The sequence below is a fragment of the Pholcus phalangioides genome, unplaced genomic scaffold (assembly GCF_987345545.1).
Source record: "Pholcus phalangioides strain wild (caught in Gottingen) unplaced genomic scaffold, Ppha-v1.0 ptg000011l_1, whole genome shotgun sequence".
NCBI lineage: Eukaryota > Metazoa > Arthropoda > Arachnida > Araneae > Pholcidae > Pholcus > Pholcus phalangioides.
In genome coordinates, this window is record NW_028301604.1 from 40,221,843 (window position 1) to 40,245,617 (window position 23,775).

At 38.0% G+C, this 23,775-nt stretch overlaps 1 protein-coding gene across 5 annotated transcripts in view; it reads left to right on the forward strand.

Annotated features, from left to right (window-relative positions):
• sev (receptor protein-tyrosine kinase sevenless) overlaps nt 1–23,775 on the forward strand; it is a 1,896,734-nt gene that overhangs the window by 1,304,098 nt on the left and 568,861 nt on the right. For all 5 annotated transcript variants that reach the window (XM_089239534.1, XM_089239532.1, XM_089239533.1 and 2 more), the window contains one exon: nt 9,876–10,154. In XM_089239534.1, the coding sequence (XP_089095660.1) occupies nt 9,876–10,154 (279 nt within the window). The remainder of the gene's footprint in view (nt 1–9,875; nt 10,155–23,775) is intronic.

Genomic DNA, 23,775 nt, shown 5'->3' on the forward strand with positions numbered 1-23,775 from the left:
AATAATTGCAGAAATCCATTTTCATTATAATTAATAAATTCACAATGCGGCAAAATATATCTGTTACGGTAAACATGAAAAAGGGAACAATGAAATAGGATATGTACGACACTGCCATTGAGTCCAGAACTACAAAACGCACAGATCTCTTCGCAGTTATAACAAAATGTAATTTCACCATTGTCACTCAGAAAGGATAAACTAGATCTCAGTCGGAAAAAAGTACGAATGACTCTAAACGGTAAATTAAAATTAAAATATGGCTCGCGTAAAAATGAAAAAATTAAATGTTTATAATGTGGGAAATATGTTGAGTTTAAAATATGATTATAATCTTTATGATAATCGCAAGTTACAATATGATTTAAAATGAAAGGAATAGTACGTTTAATTTCGGGAATAGACAGTGACCATACATAAGCATAGCCATATTCGGATAAAATATGTTCAACTTGAGAAACCCAGTTAAAAGTGGTATTGTTATTTTTCCGATTTTTAAGGGCAATAAAACATTTTTTAGTTAGCATGTTATCGCCAAGATTCAGAATGCGTACCCATAAATTCAGAATTAATTTTATTACCGATCGTTTTAGAGTTGCTCGTCCAGTTTCGTATCGTATTATATAGGCAGGTGTGTTGGATCTCAATCGGAATACTCTTTTTAAAAAAGTTAAATGGATTTTTTCAATTTCGTCAAGGTACCCGTGACTTCAAACACCAGAACCGTACAATAAGACCGAGGAAACAAGTGAGTTAAACAATTTCAAATGAGTACCAAGGTTATTGCATTTAGTTTTAATTAACAAAGGTATTAAAGGTAAAACAGCAACTTTTGCTTTATTAATAAAAAAAAGAAGCAGCTATGGAGAAAGAACCAGAAGAAGAAAAAGACACACCTAGGTAAGTATATTGTTTGGACACTTCTATTTCTTGATTTTTCCAGAACCATTTATCTGATTTGGCAATTTTGCCCCCTTTTCTAAAAATAACATTTGTTTTATTCAAATTAACTTCCAAATCGATACTCTCAAAGAAATTAAAAACTAAATTGATTTTTCGCTGTAGATTTTGCTTCGTATCAGCAACCAGGACCATATCATCTGCATAAAGGAGGATATGTACTTCAGTATTAGAGTCAACACATATGCCAGGAATACCCGAATTTTCCAATAACGGAACTGTATCATTGATATATAGGGAGAAAAGGTTAGGGCTTAAGATCTCTCCCTGCAATACACCAGATTTTATAGGGAAACTTGGTGAAATCTCCTCGTTAAAACGTACATACGCTTTAGCTTTATCATAGAAATCTTTTATAGTTAAGATGAACCCGGGACTAATTCCATAACGAGATAACTTTTCCCATAAAATGCTATAATTTACAGAATCGAACGCGCGACTGAGATTAATGAAAGCGGTATAAAGTTTACGTCTCTTTTTCGAAAACTGCAATTGGATTAAAGAATTCAAAGTGAAAACATGATCAATGCAGCCAAAACCCTCCCTAAACCCTGCTTGATAATCACTAATGATATTATTTTCACTTAACCAGAAGTTCAGTCGCTGATTTAGAATGGAGGTGAAGAGTTTGCACGTACAGCAAACTAGAGAAATTGCGCGATAATTTGATACGAGATGGACATCACCCTTTTTAAAAATGGGGTTAAGAATTAATTTTGACCATGCGTCGGGGAATGTATTGGATGACAATATTTTATTAAAAAGAATTAGTAAAAGAAGTTTAGCATTTTCTGGTAAATGAATTAAAAATTCATTTCTAACATCATCGTGTCCAGGTACTTTGTTTTGCTTGAGTTTTTTAAGATTGTAATCAAGTTCGACCATGAGAATGTCCCGATCTAAAATTGGATCTTTATAAGAAATTATGATATCTCTCGCAGGTGCACTTGAGTTTCTTGAGGGCATAAAATTGGCAAAATAAGTGTACCAATTTTCAATTGAAATGTCTGGAACGATTCTGCGATTTCTTTTAAATTTATTTATTAGGTACCAAAATTCCTTTGAATTTCTGGTATTCATTAAATTAGCATTAAAATCTAAAAAATAATTTTGTTTACTTCGTCTCAGGGTACTTTTGTAACTTTTCTTACAGGATATGTAGTTTAATCGATCAATTTCTGAATGAGAGGACCTAAATCTCTTTAAGGCCCGTTTACATAATGTCAACGCTGTTTTGCATTCATAATTGAACCATGGTTCATACAGCTTACAATTAGAGCCGTAACTTCTCACCATTCCCACGGAACGAACAGCATTTTTTATGGCATTCTCAACAAGAGAAACTGAATTATCAACCGAGAGACTTGAAAAAAATTCTGGAGAGATTGTCATTTTAGAGTTTAACTCACTACGGAAATGTTCTTTGAGAGCAGGATTCCAAATCAATTTGTTAGTAGTTAGTGTGCGAGGTTTTTGTTTATTATTTTTCTGGGATGTTCGGATATTTGAATGAAAGGATGTCACCAAAGGGCTGTGGTCAGACTCAATCCAGTGAACAATTTCTAATTTATTTATAAGCTGCAATAAAGCGGGAGAGGTTGCAACATAATCAATGACACTAGATCCCTGCCCCCCAATAAAAGTAAATTGTCCAATAAAATCACTCGCCATTCTTCCATTTAGGATTGTCAATGAGCAATCGTTACATAGATCCAAAAACAATTTTCCACGATTATTTAAATTATTATCAAGAGATTTACGGATTAATGAAAGGGAACTATGAAAAATATTATCCCCGGTATATAGATCACCTTTCAGTCCAATACGTGCATTAACATCTCCACACAAAATAACATTAAAACCTTGATCGATCAGATTGAGGATTACATTTTTTAGAGGGAAAACTAAATGATCATGATCTGTGCCCGGGGGTAAATATACACCAACAATAGCAATCGGAGACACGTTGATTTGTTTTAATTTATTAATTTTACAAACAATCCAGTTTTGCGATGAATCAAAATGTACAATATTTGCGATACCTGATTTGATTCCAAACATTATCCCCTCCCCCCCGAGCATCTACCAAATTTGTGTGTTCTACCTGCGTTTATTTGAAGTAACTTAAAAATTTTCCAAATTATTGGTGGCAGTATATTTTTTGACATCCAGGTCTCAGTTAGAATGAAAATGTCAAAATTGGATATACGGGGGAAAGCATTATGCTATTTATTTAAAAATCCATTAATATTCCAATAGAAAATATTGAATTCGCTTTGGCTACACAGTTTTTTTCTTTTCCAACAATTTCATCGGAATTATCATGATTACCGTTAATTATATTATTTGAATTTAACACAAAAATTGTCATTTTTATTTTTTTCATTTGAATTGACATTTTGATTGTTAGTATTAAAGATACGGCACTGACCATCAACATTTAAATCAGCATTTCTGTTACAAATGACCAAATCAGTGTGTGCATCACCAAAATTCAAATTCGCATTTTGAGATAAAGGCAACAAATCAACACTTCGATTTGCAGGTAATAAATCGGAATCAAAATCACTCTCAACCAGATTAATAATCTGATCGCAAAAGATTACTTCATCATGTAAATTAGATCCATGATGATTAGAGATACCAGAGTCTACGTTAAAAGTTATGTTATTTAGCAAAGACTTTGCATTATAATACACTGAAGGGTTTGATTTCTTAGAATATTTGGACAATTTATTTATATGAGATTTCAATTTCACGGGCTCTCGGCCGCATTTTCAGAGCTTATTCGATAGTCTATTATTCGCAGGTAAATCATTGATTAATGTTCTCAAAAAATCATCAGACCATTGGTTGAAATTAAAGTATTCGAATCTAAATCGTACGTAAATCGCATACCTTCTATAACTATAGTCCGTTTCAAGTTAACTGTGCAGTGAAGAGGAAGCTACGAGGGAACCTCATCACTCGTTGCTATGACAACAAAAGACTCTTAACCAATGTATCGATGCGCGCCCTCGGTAAGGTATGGACGATTTCTAGGATATCGCACCAAAATGTCGTCGTGCTTGCTATAGATTTTTTGATAATGGTAAAAAATATTTTTTTCTAGTTTAAAAATTTCAAACGAAGAAACATCGGTTCAAAACGATATTTTTTCATTATTTTTTTCAAAGTCATTAAAAAAATTGAAATATTCTGTATAAATGATCATCATCAAACTACGATTTATGGGAACTTTATTTTGCGGCGAAGGAATACACTCTCTACCTTTCTCTCCACTGCAAACTTAACCTGAAACGGACTATAGGCAATCTTTCAGCAATCTTGTTTTCCTACCCTTAAATATGGCCACCCTCATAATTGGTTTTAATTGCTCTCGGATTATTTTAAATACACGACAGAAATCTTCACTAATTTTTATGCGTTGCGCTGTATCACTGAAATTTTCCTCTACTGGATTACTTATTACTGATGGGTCATTAGTTCCGCTTGGACTTTTATTCACATTGGAGGCACTTGAATTCGGAACTGGATCAAACTTTGAAAATTTTACACGCTTTATTTTACGATAACTTTGAAGTACCTCATTTTTGTCAGATCTCTTAACAAATTTTGCAATAACAGGAGGATTCGTATCACCACTATGCGGGAGGACATGCACAATGTCAAATGCCACAGAAGCGGCATTCGGGATTTTCACGGCACGTAAATATTCCTTCTGTCTGTTCCTTCCTAAGTCTGTCTTCACATTCACCAGAGCTGGAGTTCTTGTCGACGTCCATTCCGTAAAAAATCAGATTATTTGAACGCGAGTATTGCTCCTGATCGACCAGTTTCCATTTAAGAGTGGCGATCTCAGGCTTAAGCTCCTTGTTTTGGTGTAATAAAGAACTGTTGCTTGATTTCAGGTTTTCAACATCTGACTTTGTTTGAGCAAAATTCTTTTCAAAAATGTCAAACTTAGATTTAAGATCATTAACGGCACTTGTATTACATAGCAGCAAATTTTTGATTTCCAAGAAATAGTTCTCGCACTCACATCTCGAAGTATGACCACCATTCGAAAGGTCAGGTGACGACAAAACCCGCGGCCTTTTGGAGGTGTAATTAGGTGCACTAGTCGGGGTACGTACCAAAGTCCTTTTGAGGTTTGAAACCAAAATCCTGTAGTGACAGAGTTCTTTCATTCTCCGTCGGAGTGACAGGTACTGGATTCCGCTCGATACCGGAACGAATGAGTAACGCCGTAGTTACTGCTGCCGCAAGCAGGTAAAGCAAAATATAAAACACACTTCCAGATTTTTCCCCTCTATGTATCGCTTGTTGGTTCACAGATATACACATTTTCGGGATAATTGAATACTGCACATGAGAGAAATAACCAACACGGCATCTAAATTCGGCAGGAAATCGGCATATTGATAATGACCGATGAAAACAATAAATAAAAAAATAATAACCAATTCAGTAGTATAAATATCTCCTTTTTTATCACTTAATATAAATGTAAACACTGGAGCAATTCAACACACGTCCGATGTCTACGGCTAGGGTGTTTGCTTAGAAATATTCGCATCACAATTCTGTCTTAGGCCGGGATTACAGTATAAAAGTTTTATAAAAGTTCGTTTATAAAACTTGAACAATGCAACCGATAGGCCGATCAGTTAAGTTCGCTCGAATGTAACAGATGTTTTTATTGGTTACATTTTTCAAGTTTTATAGTGTAATACCAGCCTTAGACCGGAATTACACTATAAAAGTTTTGTAAAAGCTCTTTGATAAAAGGTGAAAAATTCAACCAATATTATCTTATTGGTTGAATTTTTTGAATGCAAAATGTGTGTGCGTGTGTGTGCACCGGTTGCATTTTCTTGAATACAACCGATGCGCCTATTGGTTGAATTTTTCAACTTTCATAAAAGTTCTTTTATAAAACTTTTTAGTATAATTCCGGCCTGAGTCCGGATTACACTATAAAAATTTTATAATAATTATATAAAAAAAAAGCAACTAATAAATTTATTAGTTGCTTTTTTCAAGTTTTATAAAATAACTTTCATAAACCTTTTAGAGTGAAATCCCATCCTTAGATTAGTCTCACTTCTGAAATATAAAATTTCATTTTTTTAAGATTATAGATTGAATATCGAGTAAAATGAACTTGTAGGTATCGGAGGAACCACCAAAAATATTCAAGTGCTAGGGTCTTCAAACGTCTTAATCCGGCCCTGAGTGAACACCGTACGTGGATAACATTGTTTATAAAATATTTTTTTTAAAGTTTAAAAAAATTAAAAGGTTAAAAATTAAAAAAAATAATAAATATTTAAAATAATATTTCAAATATTCATATTTTTTAAATAATTTTAAAAATTTAAAAAGAAAAAAATTAAAATTTTTAAATTAAATTTAAAAGTTATTAAAGTATTTAGTCAATTAAATATTCGTAATAAACAGAACGGCTTATCATTTTGGTCCCGTCAGTGGCCGTTGTTGGCATGTTTTATTGTATAAAATTGTAAAGTATGGACAAAAGGCAGTTAAAGTTGCTATAACTCAATCTCGGAAGGAATCAAAGGGATAGACGTATGTGGGCACATCGTATTTGATGAACAGGGACTCTCATATGGTGTTTTTAAAAATAATGGTGTTTTTAATAATTAAAAAAATTCAGTGCAAAATTAGCTTTAAAAAGTAGCCAAAGATGCGGACGAATTCGATCCGCATCGTGTGAATAGCCCCGAATAAACCTATTGTCAAAACTTCTATGTACGGATGCGGAGCCCGCACTTAGGTTTTGACACATGCGGACTTCTTCCGGACCCGCATGAACATTTCCTAGGTGCGGAGATATTTCGGCTCGTCTGAAATGCTCAGTACATTCCAATTGTTAAAACTTCTTCCGGACCCGCGTCCGCATCCGCTCCCTGTGAAAGGCCTCTAACGATCTCTGGCAAATCCCTTGTTTTGATGAATGAAAATAAACTATCTTTCCTCTTCCCCATTTTCAGCTTCTCTCATCAATTTAATTCTTCCATCATCTCAAAATAATTTAATTTTTCTTACATAATAATAATAAATGTTTATTCTCCCATCGCAAAGGGAAGGGTATCATATGGAGAAATGATACACAGAGCCGAAACCACTGAAGCTATAAATGTGAAATTCGGTCAGTATTTTTCTATTGTAATGTGGAGACTCACTGAGAAAAGACTTATCAAAATTCAACCACCAAGGGGGTGGTTCAAAGGTTTTATGGAGCAATCATCACTGTCCCAAAATCCTGAAGCCATAAATATGAAATTTAGTCAGTATTATATTTTATAATGTTGATATACTTTAATACAGGATTTATGAAAGTTCATCCCCAAAGGGGGGAATTAATTTTCAGATTACCAAATCCACGTGAGCGAAGCCGCGGGTAACAATAAGTATTATAATATTTTGATCAAGTTCACCAAAATGAAAAGAACTATTGTGGTGAATATATATCGTCATCTTTTTTTCGTAACTACTAACTTACGTTGAACGATTATTCCAATATTTTCTAATTTACCAAAATTGAGTTTTCAAAAGAAAATTCGCAAATATGTATCTACATTCATGAACAAATCAGTATTGTTAAGAAAATTATGTTTAGCGAAATTTGTTGAAAACCCCCTTGGGTTAAAAAAAATCATGAGGAAATGGAAGAGACCACGCGACTGGTCTAGAACGTTCTGCAAGGTTTCTTCGACCAGGACTGAAGCGCCGCTTGTTCGGAAATAGAATTTTGTAAGTACACTCATCTCGAACTTTTTTTCCTCGAAGTTTCTACGGTACCTATAAAAAGTGATGCCGTCACAAGAGAAGAGTGAGAGTTGTTTGAATTTAAGCTCAGTACGAGAAAATCTATTTGTATCATATTTCGTGCAGTCACTGTCTGTGATTACATGCAAATTAGCTGTTCTGTGTGTATAAAGGCCCGTTTACACGAGGCAAGTGCTTTAGCTGTTAACTTAATTTTTAGTTGCCAAGTACGATACAATGTATGCAGATGATAAGGGCCGTTTACACGGCTTTAGTTGGCAAGTGCACAAGTGATTTAGTTGGTAAGTGAATACGAACGGTTCTATTTTTTCCGGTTAAGTAGACCTATGCGCATGTGCCAGTGGGCGTGACCTGCCGCGCTGGAGGGGTTTATTTTGATCTCAAGCGTGAACCTGTTCATACTCCGTCGTCTCCTGAAGTTTCGCTAGAATTCCGCTGAAATATTGGATGGTGAGGTGGCCAGAGGACACAAGCTTCAAGTTTGTTGAAAAATATCTTCGCCATGAATGTTTGTTGAACTATTGAAATGAAAATTACCTTAACAAAGAAGCTAAAAATTATTCGATGTTGGAAAAAGCTATGGAATATTCTGTCGACGTGATGTCAGGAGTTGAAAAAAATTGAAGATTCAAAAATATATATCAGGTGGGGAGGATTATATAATAAAAACTGGAGGGGGGGTTTCGAATATTTCTCTCGTCCAGAACGAATTTGCTGCCATCTGTTGTAAAAATACATGATCAAATACTGAATTTAACATAAAGATATCATCTCTATAGATTAAATTAAAAAATAATAAGGATTTCGAAAATTTCGAAATAATTTTTGTTTAATGAATATTTATTATTTAATTTTTAACCCTTAGAATTTCCTACAAATGCCGAGAATCTTCTCCCGTATTTTCGGCTTACATAATTCATAATTTATTTCCTCATTTGATCATTTTTGTCGCACCACGGTCATTTTCTGCACACGAGGGCTAATTAGACCGGGACCTACAATTTATTGCCGATTCCGAACGGCAGGCTTGTTTTTCATACTCATCGAGAGGTTGGTGCGCTAACCCCTCGATGGGGGACTCCCTGCGGTAGCAATTTTTGCTGCGGTCATTTATCTCCTCTTTAACTTCGATTAAAATATCATATAACCGATATTTACAACTTAGAGGAGAAATAGAGAAATTTATATTTCTTCTCGATGACTTACATAAGTTTATAATATGCTGTGTATTCTTTTTTCCCCTGTGGCGTCATCTCTCGCCCCCCTTGCGTGTACCTCCTGATGCGTGGGTGGCAGAGGCGAAAAAAGGGGACAAGCGAACTGTTTCCCTTGCGTGACCTACTTCTTGCTCAGTGTGTTGCTCTCGCGCAAATGAGAAAAAAGTTTCTCCTTTTTTATTATGTGGAATTAATATTGTTAACCTATGTAAATAGTTTTTTAAAATTAAATGAACTTAAATATTATCAACCGTTTCTTCAATTGGAGTCAGAATATACATCGGCCTCAATGTGTACCACATAACTATACCCCTCTTGGGTCAAAATGAATAAATTTATATTCTTCTTTAAAAAATATATATAATGTGGCTCTAATCACAGTAATCGTAAGTTCTACCTGATCATCTTCATCCATCGTTACGAAAGCTATGAGCTTTAAAAAAAGCACCTCTCTGAATGCCAGATAAATAAAAAATTATTACTATTATACTCCCGCACGTTGCGTCTCTCTCTCTCCGTGGATTTGAGTAGACTGAAGCGCGCATGCGCTAACTGCGCTCGCCTCCGTAAAAATTATCCAATGAGAATCTACTTGCCATTTATACGTGTGGACACTTTCAAGAAAAGTGTCCACACTTAATCGGTAAGTTAAAATTAAGTTGCCAACTAAAGCACTTGTCTCGTGTAAACGGGCCTTAAATCTATCGTCCTGCAAATCGTTTCATCCTTTGCTCATTTTAAGGACTTGTGAGACATTATCCGCCTAAATGTGATCACATTGAGCGGCGTTCACTATCTAATAAAGTTATTACAAGTTTGAAAAGTTAGTGAGGGAAGAAGTAATAATATAATATAATTATGTGTTCTTTCTCCAATCAATAGGTCAGGGCACGCACACAAGCTGGCTTTGGAGATTATAGCAATATAGTGGAAATGGAAATAACTGATGAAAACCCTGTTCCATTGCTTTTATCAACGGAAATTGATTCTATAAAGCTTGTTGATGTGGATACACACGAGGAAAAAAAATTACTTGCAAATGAAGTGATGAAACCTTCTGCTGTCGCATATTTAGCTGAAGAGCGAAAGTTGTTTTGGTCTGAAGAAGATGGGTCATTGATGTCTTCTACATTAGATGGGGAAAAAAACACTACCCTGCTGGTAAAGAATTTTTAAATTATTCATTACATAGTTATTAAATGTTATTTCTCTTGCTCTCATGTGGTTTTTTTTTCTTTTATTATTACCCTCATTCCATGGTACTGAAGTCATACATCGATGAGGTAAAATATCAAGAATTTCAATTTAATACTGTGTTCGTGCACAGAATAGTTGCAGCCTGTTTTGAAGTACATATTGTTAGTAATTGCATGCGTACCAATTTCAAAATGAAAAAAATCTTCGTGAGAATCTCGTGCGATAGAATCGAAACTTCTAGGTTTGACATGACTAGCTTCACTAATTTTCGAAAATTTGTAATTATAAATATGCTAATATAATATAAATTATGTCAAAAACAGCTTGCAAGCAAGATAAAATAACATAACCTGAAATCAATGCAATTGAATAAAATTTATTCAGAGTAAAAGAAATTGCGTGTTATGACAGCGCAGCTAATTATGGCACTGTGTGTGTGACATCACAAAACTTGTGTTCAGGTTCGAAATATACTCTCGTGTGGCCGGGGGGACTGACGGGTGTGGCATCACGGCGCGCTCGGTAGGAAAATATAATAAATGTCTTTGTCTCCCACAAACCGTCTAAACCCCACTCCAACTTTATTTTTTACACGACCGAACCTCTATTGACGTCCCCACACCACCAACCCTCTGCTTCTGGGTCCTTCATCACACAATCGGTTAGAGGAAAAAGAAAGCGTTTCACTTTTTATTTGATGAATTTCCTTTCCTTCACAGAAATTCACTGTCGCTTTCACTATTATATCGCTATAGAAGTTTCACTTCGAAAAATCTGTGGAATTTTTTCGGCGTTCACAATCTAACCATCTCATCGGTGATAGTGTCGGGTATATTTCGCTCGTTCTATATAGCATTTAACTTCCGCTAGAATTGAGAGATTGTTTACCTTACTTAGTTGACGGTGATGCAAGAAGTTGAAAAGTATCATGAAAAATATCATATTACAGCAAGAGGAATGTAAAGTAGAACTGCTGCGACACTCTTACGTGGTGTAATACTGTTTTTGAGGGAGATTACGAAAATACGTGTATATGAGTTTAAGCAGATGACTGCTGACTAGCAATAGTAGTGCCAATCTTTAAAAATAGAGATTTGAACAGAGTAGAAAAATTACCGCTTTATTTCATTATTTTCTCATCAGTTAAAATTTCTATTACTACTACCCTTGGTAGAAAATGTTCGATTATCCGCAGAAACTCTAGCAATAGTACGTTTAAAACGCAAAAAATCTCGGAACTAGTGCGCCCTACACTAGCTTCATATTTTCATCATCTTGGATTGTATGATATTGACTAAGTGGGTTGATATTGGTATAAAGAAATAAATACAATAATTTGTTTGATTTCATTTATTCAATGTATGGTACAGAATGTTTGTAGTCTCGTTATCTACATCCATTTCGGCTGCAGATTTCAATCACCAAATCGGCAGCCGACCCCGAACTATCTTTTAGCCGCTGTCGTGACGCCCGTTTATGCTCGGCACATGTAAGGAATCCAAAAATGAAGCCATGGCATCTTTAATTTGCTGTTCGTTTTCTACTTTATACTCTTTTTGTTCCTTATTGATGTATTATTTGGACGTTTCTGAAAAAATAGTTAAATTTAACAAATTTTTCGCACTTGGTTAAATTATGCTTATTCCAAATTGTCAGGCATACTCTTACTGTTACTATTTATTCTTATTGTTAACTGTTACTAGTTATTCTGTAGTTGAACAGCTGTCTACCTCAACTTAGCTGCCATTCTGTTTGTGATCACGTCATCAGAAGTTTCCGGAATGTTATTTTAGGATTTTGTTCTTTCCTCTATCCGATGATATACAGTCGATGCTCGATAGAACAACCGTTCCATTATAACGATCGGTAAAATATGTCCCAAATATTTTTTTATTTCCACCACGTTTTTTACAGTCGGCGATCGTTATAATGACCCCTTTCGTTCTACGGAAAACGAACGTTACGCGTTGGGAGGTCATTATATCGAACATTTGAAAAAGCATGAAGTTTAGCTTCCGCGGAAAACTATATTGTATTGACGTGATGAACAAAAATTCCTTCATTTTGTTATAATGTTGCAATCAGGGCCGGGCTTAGGAATTTCGCGGCCCCCCCAAAAACCATAATTAGCCACTCCTCGACTTACGAACTTTGCAAGTCACGAACAGAAGTATTTTGGCCATAGTGGTGAATAATTGATTGTTTGTGTCGATATTTGTCAAACCTTATTCAAACTTACCCAATAAGTCAGTGGTTCTCAAACTTTGGTCACCCGCGGCTCCCTTACCATGACAACGTTTATCCACGGCTCCCCAGAATAGTTTGATAGGAAATGATAATCGTTAAATAAAGAATTTTTCGAAAGAACTGAACAAGCACTCATCAATGTCGCAGTTCATCGCGATGCACCCTTTGAGAACCACTATGATAGTATTAGTCAGGTTCGAATTTTCCAGAATTTAAATATTGACTATCGTAACGATATGCGAAATAGGAAATAAAACACAGCTGGAATCTTCTTGAATCACGCTTCATTGAATTAATACAATGGCTGTTACGAGGGAAGTAATAATGCTGCTAGTCCAGGCAGGGGCGGCTCGAGCTTACCCACCGCGCGTGTGCAAAAGCCTTATGTGCCGCCCCTAAAGATGACCCTGGGGGGAGGCTGACTGAGCTGTATCCTAGGAGACCTTGGGATAAACTTATTTTGTTTTTAGGAGAAAGCCTCACACAATTCTCCGCCGAGAAAATGTGTTTAACCATACTTTCTGCTGTTGAAGAAAATGCGTTTTCAAAATGGAGTTGTTGTCTTTTTCTTCTCGTTATTTTACCATTCTTGATTATACCAAATAATTCACAAAACAGCACTTACTACCATTACTTATACTTATGCTGTAAAGTTGATGAATAACGATGCGATTTTTATAAAGAAATTTATTTCAAAGGCGTTTCTGTTTCAGGGACCGGGCAAGTGGGAAGACGAAAATAAATTTTTTTTGTGTCCTATGAAAGTCCAAGATGCCGCCCCTAACAACCTAGCGCCCGGGTGCACCGCACCTCTTGCACCCTCGCTTAAGCCGCCCCTGAGTCCAGGGCTTGAAAAATCCCATGCTCACGGTCACCATAACGACTAAAAGGTTGACACTGGCGCTTAATTTTTTTTTACTTACGATAACTGAAACGAAGTCTGAGAACAGCATAAAACTATCGGAAATTGTTAGCATTTCTGCCAGCATGGGAAGTGGTCCCTAAATCCAAGACAAATAAAAAAGAAATACATTATTTCGGGCGGATTTTGTCGGGAGATAAAATCTTTGCGTCTAAATTTTTTTCCGATTGTTGTAGCCCTGCACTAGTCACACCAACAATGATTGCAGAAAAATACATATTCAAGTAGGAAGATAAATATTTTTGCTTATGACATCTGATCTAATGCACAACACCTGTATCTATTTCATTTAAAAAGAATCTATGTATTTTGTAAACTGAGTTTAAATTTTAAAAATCAAAATATTCACAGTAAGTTCATTATCCAATAAATGAGTAATTTAATTCAGGTAATTGTAAAACAAATGACATAAATTTAGTTTTATATACATTTAATTTTAAATTATTTCTAAACCAGATATTTATTGAGCTAAGATCGTTCTGCCTGTTATTCTTCAAGTTAACTGAAGAGCTTTCAGAGTAACAAAGAGTTAAATCGTCAACTTCATTAACACTTCAAAAAAAGAATGATTTTGAGTGAAATATAAAAAAATATTGTTGGACAGAGCGGTTTCGAAATATCCTAAAAAATATATCATTATAGAAGGATTTATCATAGTAAAATATACAAGGCCGCAACGAGATGCTTGGTTAGCCGGGCAGACACGCATTTCGGCACCCTCCCCCTTGTAGTGTTGAGTTGGAGAAGGTGTAAAGGCGCGGTATCTGCACCCCTCGGGTACAGCGTCCGGGGCACCAGACTCGCCTGCTCTCTCGTAGTTGTTGCCCTGTATATCGTTGTATGGAGGAGAGTTTAACATCACACTATAGACAATTCCAAACAAGATTCGAGAACATATCGTTTTAGGGGATTTATCATTATATCGAGTATCGTTGTAGCGAGGTTTCACCGTATTTGTATTGAATGGAGGAATGTTTATTTTTTATTATTTTGTTGCTTCGTGCTTAAACTTGGTAAGTAAGTAACTTGGCAGTAGAGAGAATTTGAAACAGCAGCAGAATCTTCATTATCCGGAGTAATGATGAGGAAGAAGAACATGGAAAAGCCACAGTTAAATCATCAGGAATAACCAAACAGACTTGACAAACCCCACGCACCAGGTCGTAATGGCGACTAGAAAACTGGTATATTGGCACCTAAATTTTTTTATATGCAATTGCTAAATTGGAGTTTTAGATTTTTCTGATTTTATGACCGTGTGCGTCTCAACATGAGATTATATTAAATGAGAAGCAACTATGCTAGCTAAGCAGCTAAGCTATGCAAACCTGCAACATGAGAAGTGATATTAAATCCCGAAAAGTTGAAAGAATATCATTTCGAACCACTTTTCTTGAGCAAAAACCACGCTCGGATCTCAAGAAATTTGGCTGGCGCTAACATTTATTTTTCAAACATTGGCCAAACATAACAGTAATCACAAATTAGTTTGAATAAAACGTATATCAATATATTTTGCTTGTTAAAAATAAATATTAATTGTATTCTAATATTCTTCATATCAAACAATCACATTTAAATTAAAGCAAAAATACATAAAAACTACTTTGTATGCAATACGTAGTTTTGTACCAGGCCTGATTTCTGCATCGAATATGACATTTGTGTTGGAAACTTTATAATTCTCCACCTAAATTTAGGTACCATTTACTTTATTCCTTTAGAAGCCAAATGCTTTTGACCTATTTGGGCGGTGGAGGCTCTAAATGCTCACTTTACCCAAGGCCCCTACAAGTCGAAGGTGCTGACAGCCAGTAAAGCCATAAAATTTGGGTTTCATAGATGTTGTCCTTAGAATAATTTATTTTTCTGATATCTTTGGTTTCTCTCTATTAGAGTCCGCTGTTTATGTAAAAATAGTTAGAATAGTGTACATATAATCATAACTTCAATAATAATGCTGCTTCTAATTACCAAATAAAATATTATTCTAAACATTATACGTTATTTGAGCAATAATTTCATGCTCGGCTATCCGTAGTTTTGGAAATTTTGTAACTCGGTTGATCCGCTTCCCGGAAAGTCCACTTCCTGAATAATCGAGATTCTACTGTATCTAAATTCTGATATCTGTCCTTGTTTCCATCGATGATAGTCATAAAAGCTTTAGGCCTCAAGAATATCCGAGTAAAACTTTTATGCATTCGCGAAATGCCTCCAAAATTAGAGAAACTCCTTTAGAGCAGCGGTTCTCAACCTTTGAAAGCCCGCGGCCCGGTCAATTTAATTTTTTCCTAGTGGAAGGCTCAGTCATACACACGACTAATGGGGAGTAAATGGGAAAACTTGAACGGCGAAATCACTCGCGGCCCGGTATGAATGATGTCGGTGCCCGATACCGGGCCGCGGCCCTTCGGTTGAGAAACACTGCTATAGAGTAGCAACCGAGATAGCACTTACCGACACCAAGTCATGGGCAGCAAAGCTGCTTCCAGTTGAGTTTGTTGAAGTACAAGGAGAAAGGATGAGATACGATTATCGTTGACTACACAAATTGGTATGAGAACACTCAACGATGTCTTGGATAAAATGAAATGACTGTATGTGGACGTTTCTTTCTCCCCTAATCCATACACCATCCTTTTCGATATCTAAAATTCTTCACATCTTCGTGTACAAATATTTATCGGCTCCTACCTTTTTGTTTACTACTAAGAGGAGGTTTTCGGCCCACACAGGTCCAGTGAACTATCCTTCTGTGACCCTTTTGGCCATCTAGACGCTTTTTTCTGTGTCTGATGTTTGTGTTCTGATGCTAGTCTGTCTGGTCACCGGGTTCCGTTCACAATCCCGACAAGCCACAATCCCGACAGACGAAATCCCGACAGGTCAAAATCCCTACACGGTCAGAATCCCGACACGGTCGAATTTAAAAATTCAATTTCGCCGTATAAGCCGCACTTAGCGATTTCTGTCGGGATTTGAATTTCTCTCGGCGAGGGGCGTTGGGGCGCCGATGAGAATGATAAATTGCGATCAAATAAATTTTCAAGTTTTAATTTCAAATGTATTATGCAGTGGAGTGTGCGAGAGGTGCCGTTATTCATGTATACAAAGCAGAGAAACAAAGTTAATTTCGAACAAGAACTTTCGTTAATGCTCAGTTTTGGGATTGAGAAATTTTGTTCTTTATTTCAATAAAGTAAGCCCAGAGCTATCTCAACAGCATCACCCCCCCCCCCCGGGTGAAACAAATTTTTCTGAGGCCCCTATCTAGCCATACAGGGTGTCCTGTACGTGCTAGTGCTGTCTTTTCTTATCAACCGTCCGTCGGAGAGGTATAGTTTCAATTTAAAAAATGCTCAAAATACTTTCAAAGATTACCCTTTACCAGTTTTGAGAGTGGAAATGGTGTTGTTTTCAACTGTTGGCTGATGCGAAGATGAATTTAGGAAAGGAAGAACATTCAAAACTGTGTTTGCGGGAATCTAATCCACGTTCTCTCACTTTCCGGATGAGCGCCTTAGACTGCATTGGCAACGAATATCTCAATCTTTCGTTAGAGCTTGTGTGCGTTGAACGGGACCGTACATGGACTGGTGGCAGTGTAACTGGCACCAGAGGCCTGAGTTAGGTCCGACCGTTCATCGCATACAAGTTCCAAGGAAAAATTGATATTCTTTGCCTTTGTAGTCTAGTGTGCTCACCCAGAAAGCTCGAGAACGTGGGGGTTCGATTCCTAGCAAGAGCACAGTTGAATTTTTCTTTCCTAACTTCATCTCACATAAGCCAACCGTTGAAACCTTCGTATGGATAGCGGAAAGTGATATCATCCTCGGAAAATACAGTGTGTGTCTCAAAATAAAAAATTTTAATTTTTCTTTGATTTCCCGTTTTTTAACTTCCAATTAGAAAGTTGTTGCATTGTCTCTCCTGATGCCAACAGAAAAATTGCATGTTTCTAAGTGCAATATTCGCTAAGATATTTGAATTCAAAAACTGGAGAAAAGTTATGAAAAGACAGCAAAAACTAATCGACAACGCTCCTTCCCCCATTTATGCTGTCCTTTCCATCTTTCCTTAGAATTTTGAATTCAAATATCTCAGCGAACATTGTACTTGTCAACTTAGATTTTTTTTGTTGGTCTCAGGAGATACGGTGCAGTCACTTTATAATTAGAAGTTTTAAAACTTATATTTTTTTTATTTTGTTACACACTGTGTACAAAACTGGTACATGGTAATTTTTGAACGCCTTTTGAGCATTTTTTCAAACTGAAATCATCTCTACCACGGATGGTTGAGGAGACAATGGCCGTACTAACTCTTAAAGGACACCCTGTATGCAACTACACTACCACACAATTTGCATACTCTCTTCAAAATTTTAACCAGATCAAATTATCACGAGGTCTTCCTGACACTCGAGGCTCTTCAGCAGCAGTGGCATCATAGATTGCTCGTGGTAAAATTATTATTTTCAACCCCACATAAACTATCTGCTTATCAAAATTTTCATACTTATAGTAGAAAATTGTAAACAAATCACGGGGGAGGAGCATGCGTTGAAGTCAAAAATGGGGGGGGGGAGGCAGCAAAATCACTTTAGTGCTTAGGGCCTTCATATGGGTTAATCCGGCCCTGCTAAGCTGCCTTTTTCACGTTTACCTTGCTAATTTACTTTTTTCTCCACGATTGCAAACAGGAAATGCAGTAAAACCTGTCTTCTCAACGGAAAAATTTCGTGCTCCCATGATTTCCTCACTGCCAAAATACACATTAAAAAACCTGCATTACCCATTTGCATCAATTTATTAATAAAATATTAGTTTTTAGGGGAAGAAAAACGAGGAATAGTATTAGTATTTTTAGAAAAGAAAGGAAAAGATAAAGGGAGGAGATTTTTATTTTATTTTTTTAGAATATTCTTTCTTTCTTCTGATATTTATCAGAAGTGCCTCGATTTTTTGTTTTTTTATTTGGATTTTGTAGAAAATGTTTTCGAAAAGATTCACCATCTTTTTGGTGAATCCATTTCTTCGCAAGGGAAGCGAAGAAAAACATAGAAAAATACCGAAAGTTTGATTTCGGTTAATTAAGAGCTTTTAATTGCTCTTTAATCGCTCGCTGCTCTGAAAAATTTTTCAATGAGCGAGATGTTGCCCAGCTTCCTTCTGGAATTCTTGAATTAGTACTCGTTTATCTTTGCGCGAGCTCGTTTTCATTATATTTTTCATATATATTTTGGATAGTTCAAAGATTTCACTTGCTGGGCTTTCGCTTACGTCGGATGTATCAGAGTCCGGGTTCGAGGCTACTTCATTGCGTGCGCTTAATCCGGGATCTCTGGCATCCTTTTCCGCAGTCTGGGCGTTCGTCTTTCCGGCCTGGCTCACGATACTCTCTGGGATCAACCTACGCCTGGGCTTGTCGGTGCTGTTTACTTGCCCCGTCGCAACTCCTTGCCAAGTTTTTTCGTGTCTCAGTTGAGTTATTTCTGAAGTCCGTAGAGCGGGACTTGTGTTTTTCCGCATGACCTCGCTGTTTGCCTGGTGCCGTAGGAAAGTCCGTAGCATGTGGCCGGACAATCGCGTTCCGCTTTTTGGTCGTCTCATTTTCTCCCAGCGAAATTTTCTGTTTCCTCGCGTAGAATTTTCTCCAGACACTCCGTGGGAGAAATGTAGTAATATCGTAGTTTCTCCGGGATTTTTTGAATTCCGCGGGCATGATAAGCTCACGGTCCCGTTTTTCGGTGGATCAGTTTTCCTGCTTGTTCCGGAATTTTTCAAGTTCTTTTTTGTAGGCTTCGCAGCCGCGGTAATTACTAGTGTGGCTTTTCCCACAGTTACAACAGGTCGGCACGTCTTTTCCTCTGACGTTTCCGCACTGTTTCACGCCATGAGCACCCGCACACACCATACACTTTTGGAGACGCTCTCACGTGTCTCCCCGGTGACCCCAGGTCTGACATCGAAAACAGATATTGATCGATGAACGATTTGGGTTTCTTCGATATCTTACTATCGATTAAAAAGAGCTTGTTTATGTCGAATATTCGCTTCGACTCTGGGTCGTCTGGCAAGTCGACTATCCATAGAGGTAGAATTTTGCCTCTTAGGCCGAACACATACTGGGGAGTCGACAAAGAGAGCGATTTCAAAAGAGAAAATACATCGATGCTCATCTCGATGTCCCCTCACATACTGACGAGGCGGAGAGAGCGAAAATCACCGCAGGCGTTCTGAAGGGTAAAGAAGAGAAGCCTTTGAGCGGGAAAAGTGACATCTCGCCAACTAGTAACCCTACCAGCCTGTTCATGCCAAATCAATCAGTTTGGCAATATTGGAGGATTCCAATAAACCAGCGGTTCTCAACCAGTGCTCCGTAGAGCCCTTAGGGCCCCGTGTGAACTCCCAGGGGCTCCGTGGCCACTCGAGGAAAATAAATAAAAAAAACCAGTAAATTTGAAAAAAATAATTATTAATATTTTTGAATAATAAAAATAGGTCAGAAACTTTGATGAATAAATAAAAAATAGGCGTCCGGGGCACCGCCATAGAAATTACATACCGGAAAGGGCTCCGTGGGTCAAAAAAGGTTGAGAAGCGCTGCAATAAACCCATTAATCCTTTATGTTTTTAATGACTTCTTGTATCAAACCGTTGTTTCGAATATTATTATTGCATAATGTTATTATATTATAATATTAGATTTAAATAATTATACTTCAATCAAGATAGAGAGACCACAGAATTAGTTAGACACTGAATAAAAATACATGCCTATAATCCGCAGAAGCTAATTTCGATACTTTCTAAACAAAATATCAAAGTTAATGAGATGAAGCGAGAAGTTATCCATACACCTCGATGACGCAACTGTAATTTGTTTATGGCCACCGTATCATTATGAAAATGATTGTTATTAGCGATAAATGTATACGTGGTCGTTAATCACAAATTATCAGAGTGGATCCATTATTTATGACACCCCGGAATTATAGATTCCTCCTATATGCAGGGCCGTCTTAAGAGCATCATGGGCCCAAGGGCCAAATGATTTTTCTGAGACCCTACCTACCAGGCAAATTCTCGAAAATCTCAACCACATCTCTCTTTTGCGAAGCCTTTTTTATCTTGAGGTCTCCCGGGCAGTGCCGTCTTAAGGTATGGACCCACCCGGGCACGGCCCGGTTTTAACAATCCCCCCGGGTACCCCGACCCTGTGTGTTGGGAGCACTGGTGTTATATGTATATGATACATATATATACCTCTCAGCATGACCCCCCTTCCCCCACAAGGGCAGGGCTGACAGGGGCCGGAACGATTCTTATCACTTTTTGATTTTTCACACTATAAATTAACCACAGAGGGCCCCCGAAAAGCTGGTTTGGGGGCTCGCCATCTATTCCAGTCTAGGGGCCCTGCTGTAGGATGTGGAGCCTCTCAGTACATGCACGTAACTTGGTCCCGATGGGTTAAATGGGTCCCGAATATGCTAGAGTTAAATGAATACTTGACCTAAAATCGTAACCGATTGCCATCACTCAAAAAACGTCACTCACTTCCGTAACATAAAATCGTCACTAATTTCGGTTGCTTAGAAACAGGCCCTTTTCGAGTTTGTGATTTTATATTATAGAGTAGATATACATAAATTGAGTTCATGTTCTTTGCCTGCCCCCCCCCCCCTGGAAAACGTTGAAATGACGTTCCTGGAAAAATCTCCACAAATTTTCGTTGAAATTCTAAGAACATGTTCAGTATTGAGTAGAAAATTAATGTCGACCAGCAATTCTCAACCTTTTTTCTGAGTCACGGAGCCCTTTTTAGTATATAATTTCTACGACGGAGCCCCGTACGCTACTTTTTTTTTTTTTCATTTGGTCATAAAATTTACTGATTCACTCTACTTTAATTGAGTGAACGTGGAGCACTGGTTGAGAACCGCTGGTATAGACAGTACATAGATAAAGTTTTCTTTCTTAAAGATTTTTGATGTGTTTGTGGGGAGGACAGTGTTTTTCCGCTTCAGCGACTGCATAATGATTTATAGTGGTATATAACTTAAGATTTTATAGTGGTTTTCCAGTTTCCGACAGAAATTTGCCACCCTTTACATTTTGCAGCCCAGAGCAAAGGCGTGGGCATGAAAAAACATTGAGAGGGCTGAAAGTTGCCAGTCGTCCCGTGACGAGCCTCGAGCCCGTATGTAGAAGGATGCAGTGCCCCGCTTTATTTATTCATTAATTGGGGAAGGGGGTTCTCAGCCCCCCCAACACAAAATTTTTTTGGGGGGGGGGTTGAAATAGCCCCCCCCCCCCCCGCCATGTTTTGGTGCCTACGTCCCATGGCAGTACGTTTCTTATTAAAAGCTATTCAGAGACAATTGAAAAGATGAAATTTGAAGGATGGAATTTGCGCCCCTCCTGATACTACGCCCAGGAAACCAGACCAACCCCCCCCCCCCCTCCTAGTTGCAGCACTGTCCGTTCGTCAGAAGGAAGTTCTCTTGCACATAGTGCAGTGTTCCATGCAAAAAGCGCAATGGGATGGGCGGAAATTTCCGAAATATCTATCTCGTTAGTCCCAGTAAAATTTTGAAAAATATTCACGTCTAAAAAAATGACGGGGGGGGGGGGAATTAATCCGTAAAATGCTACCACAACAATCGTCAAACTTTTAAATTAGGATAGACTGGGTTAAGTACAAAATGGGAATCGAAAAGAAGAAAGAGCGCCAAAAGTGGAAAAACATCCGAAGCACTCCCTCCAAACCAAATGGCGTGATGATGATGATCCCCCCTCAGAAGTTCTTTTTTTTCCCAAGAGAGTGAGGAGAAAACTGACCAATCCCCAAATAGCGTCTGATTTTACCTCGCGATGAAAACAAACCGGCTTGAAAGAGTCGCGTACCTCTTGAGCTGCCTCTTTCTCCTCCTCGTCTCGCTGCCCGAGTATGTGAGGCGCAGAACAAAACAGTACATTTGTTTTCCCCGCTATTTCGTACCTCTCCGCTCACATCCCCAGTATGTGTTCGGCCTTACTCTTTTCCACTGGGAGCGTATCTGCGAGACTGCCAAGGGCGTAAATCCTTCGTCGATAAGTTCATTTTTTATATCGTCTGCTGGTATCGCAGAAGTTAGGCCTCTTAAAATACACTGAGGGTAGGGGCGTCCGACGTGGCACGCCTCGTGGTTTCTGCATCACTGGTTTTTATGAAATTAAGGATTTTCTCGTAGTCTTCCGCGGTGCAAAAGTCAATTTTATATTCATCGCGCACGATTTTGGCTTTCACCGGTGCACGGTACGTTTGACGTATCTTTCGAGCGATGCTTCCCGTCTTGTCCCGGCTGTTCGCTGCCGTTCTCTTCTTCGGGTTCTCTGTACAGGGCGGGTCTTCCTCACCGCTGCTGTCACACGATTGGTACGCTGATGGTGGGCGTCCCCTTCCGAGTAGACGTTTTCACCGGCGTTTGCGCCGTTCATTTCGTCGGGCCGCTGTGTGCCCGTGTTTCTGCCGGCTGTTCGCTGCCTAACGACGTCGTCGTCCATCTCCGGCATGCGCGGGGCCTGGTCTTCGCTGCTTACACGCGATTGGCTCGTCCGATGGGGCGGGACACTCCGGGGTGGCATTCTCGGTGGTTACCTCGTGTTGGGTCTTATCGCCCTCCTTCAATTTCTCCTGAATTTCTTCAGGAAAATTTTCGTTGACATATTCAGTCCAGATGCCCTCGTTCTCATCTTCATCAAAAAAGCAGTCATAACCTATAACGAAGGCTTATCTGATATTCCATCTCAGCTGCTGCTTGAAGAGCGGAACTTCCGGGTCATCTGGTCTGTCAGTGATGGCTTGGTAATTATCCATCGCCTTTCGTAGAAATTCATCACCCGTGCAGTAGAAAACCTCTGTTTCTGGGGTGTGACATGTTCCAGCAGTTGAAATGATCTCTGATGGTATCGAGGTAAGCTATGGTGGCCCTGTTCAGGTCGGCGTTCCTTGCCTTCTTCCTGCTGTATTTCGCTGACAGCTGGTGCCATGCTTCGCTCTCGTTGTCCTCATCCAAGATCATTTCGTGCAAAAAACATACTGGCTGTTGTGCAAGATTTTTTCTGTCTGCCATTTCTGAATTATTTAAAGTGAATAATTATGAATTATGGCTAAGGGATCCGACTGTACTAATCCAGCATTTAAATTTTTTCCCTAACATGAAAAATTTTTAGGAGCTCATGCTTCCTCTCTCGTGTCTCACTCGAGAATGCCCGGCCGGATGTGTGCAGTTTTAATCTTTGTGCGGGAAAAAAATGATCGGGCTCAGAATTGGCGATTTCTATGCCCCACATCCAATCACTATGCGGTATTTGTGAGCCAATCATGAAGATTCTACGCCAAAATAAGAAACTAAATAGGATGCCG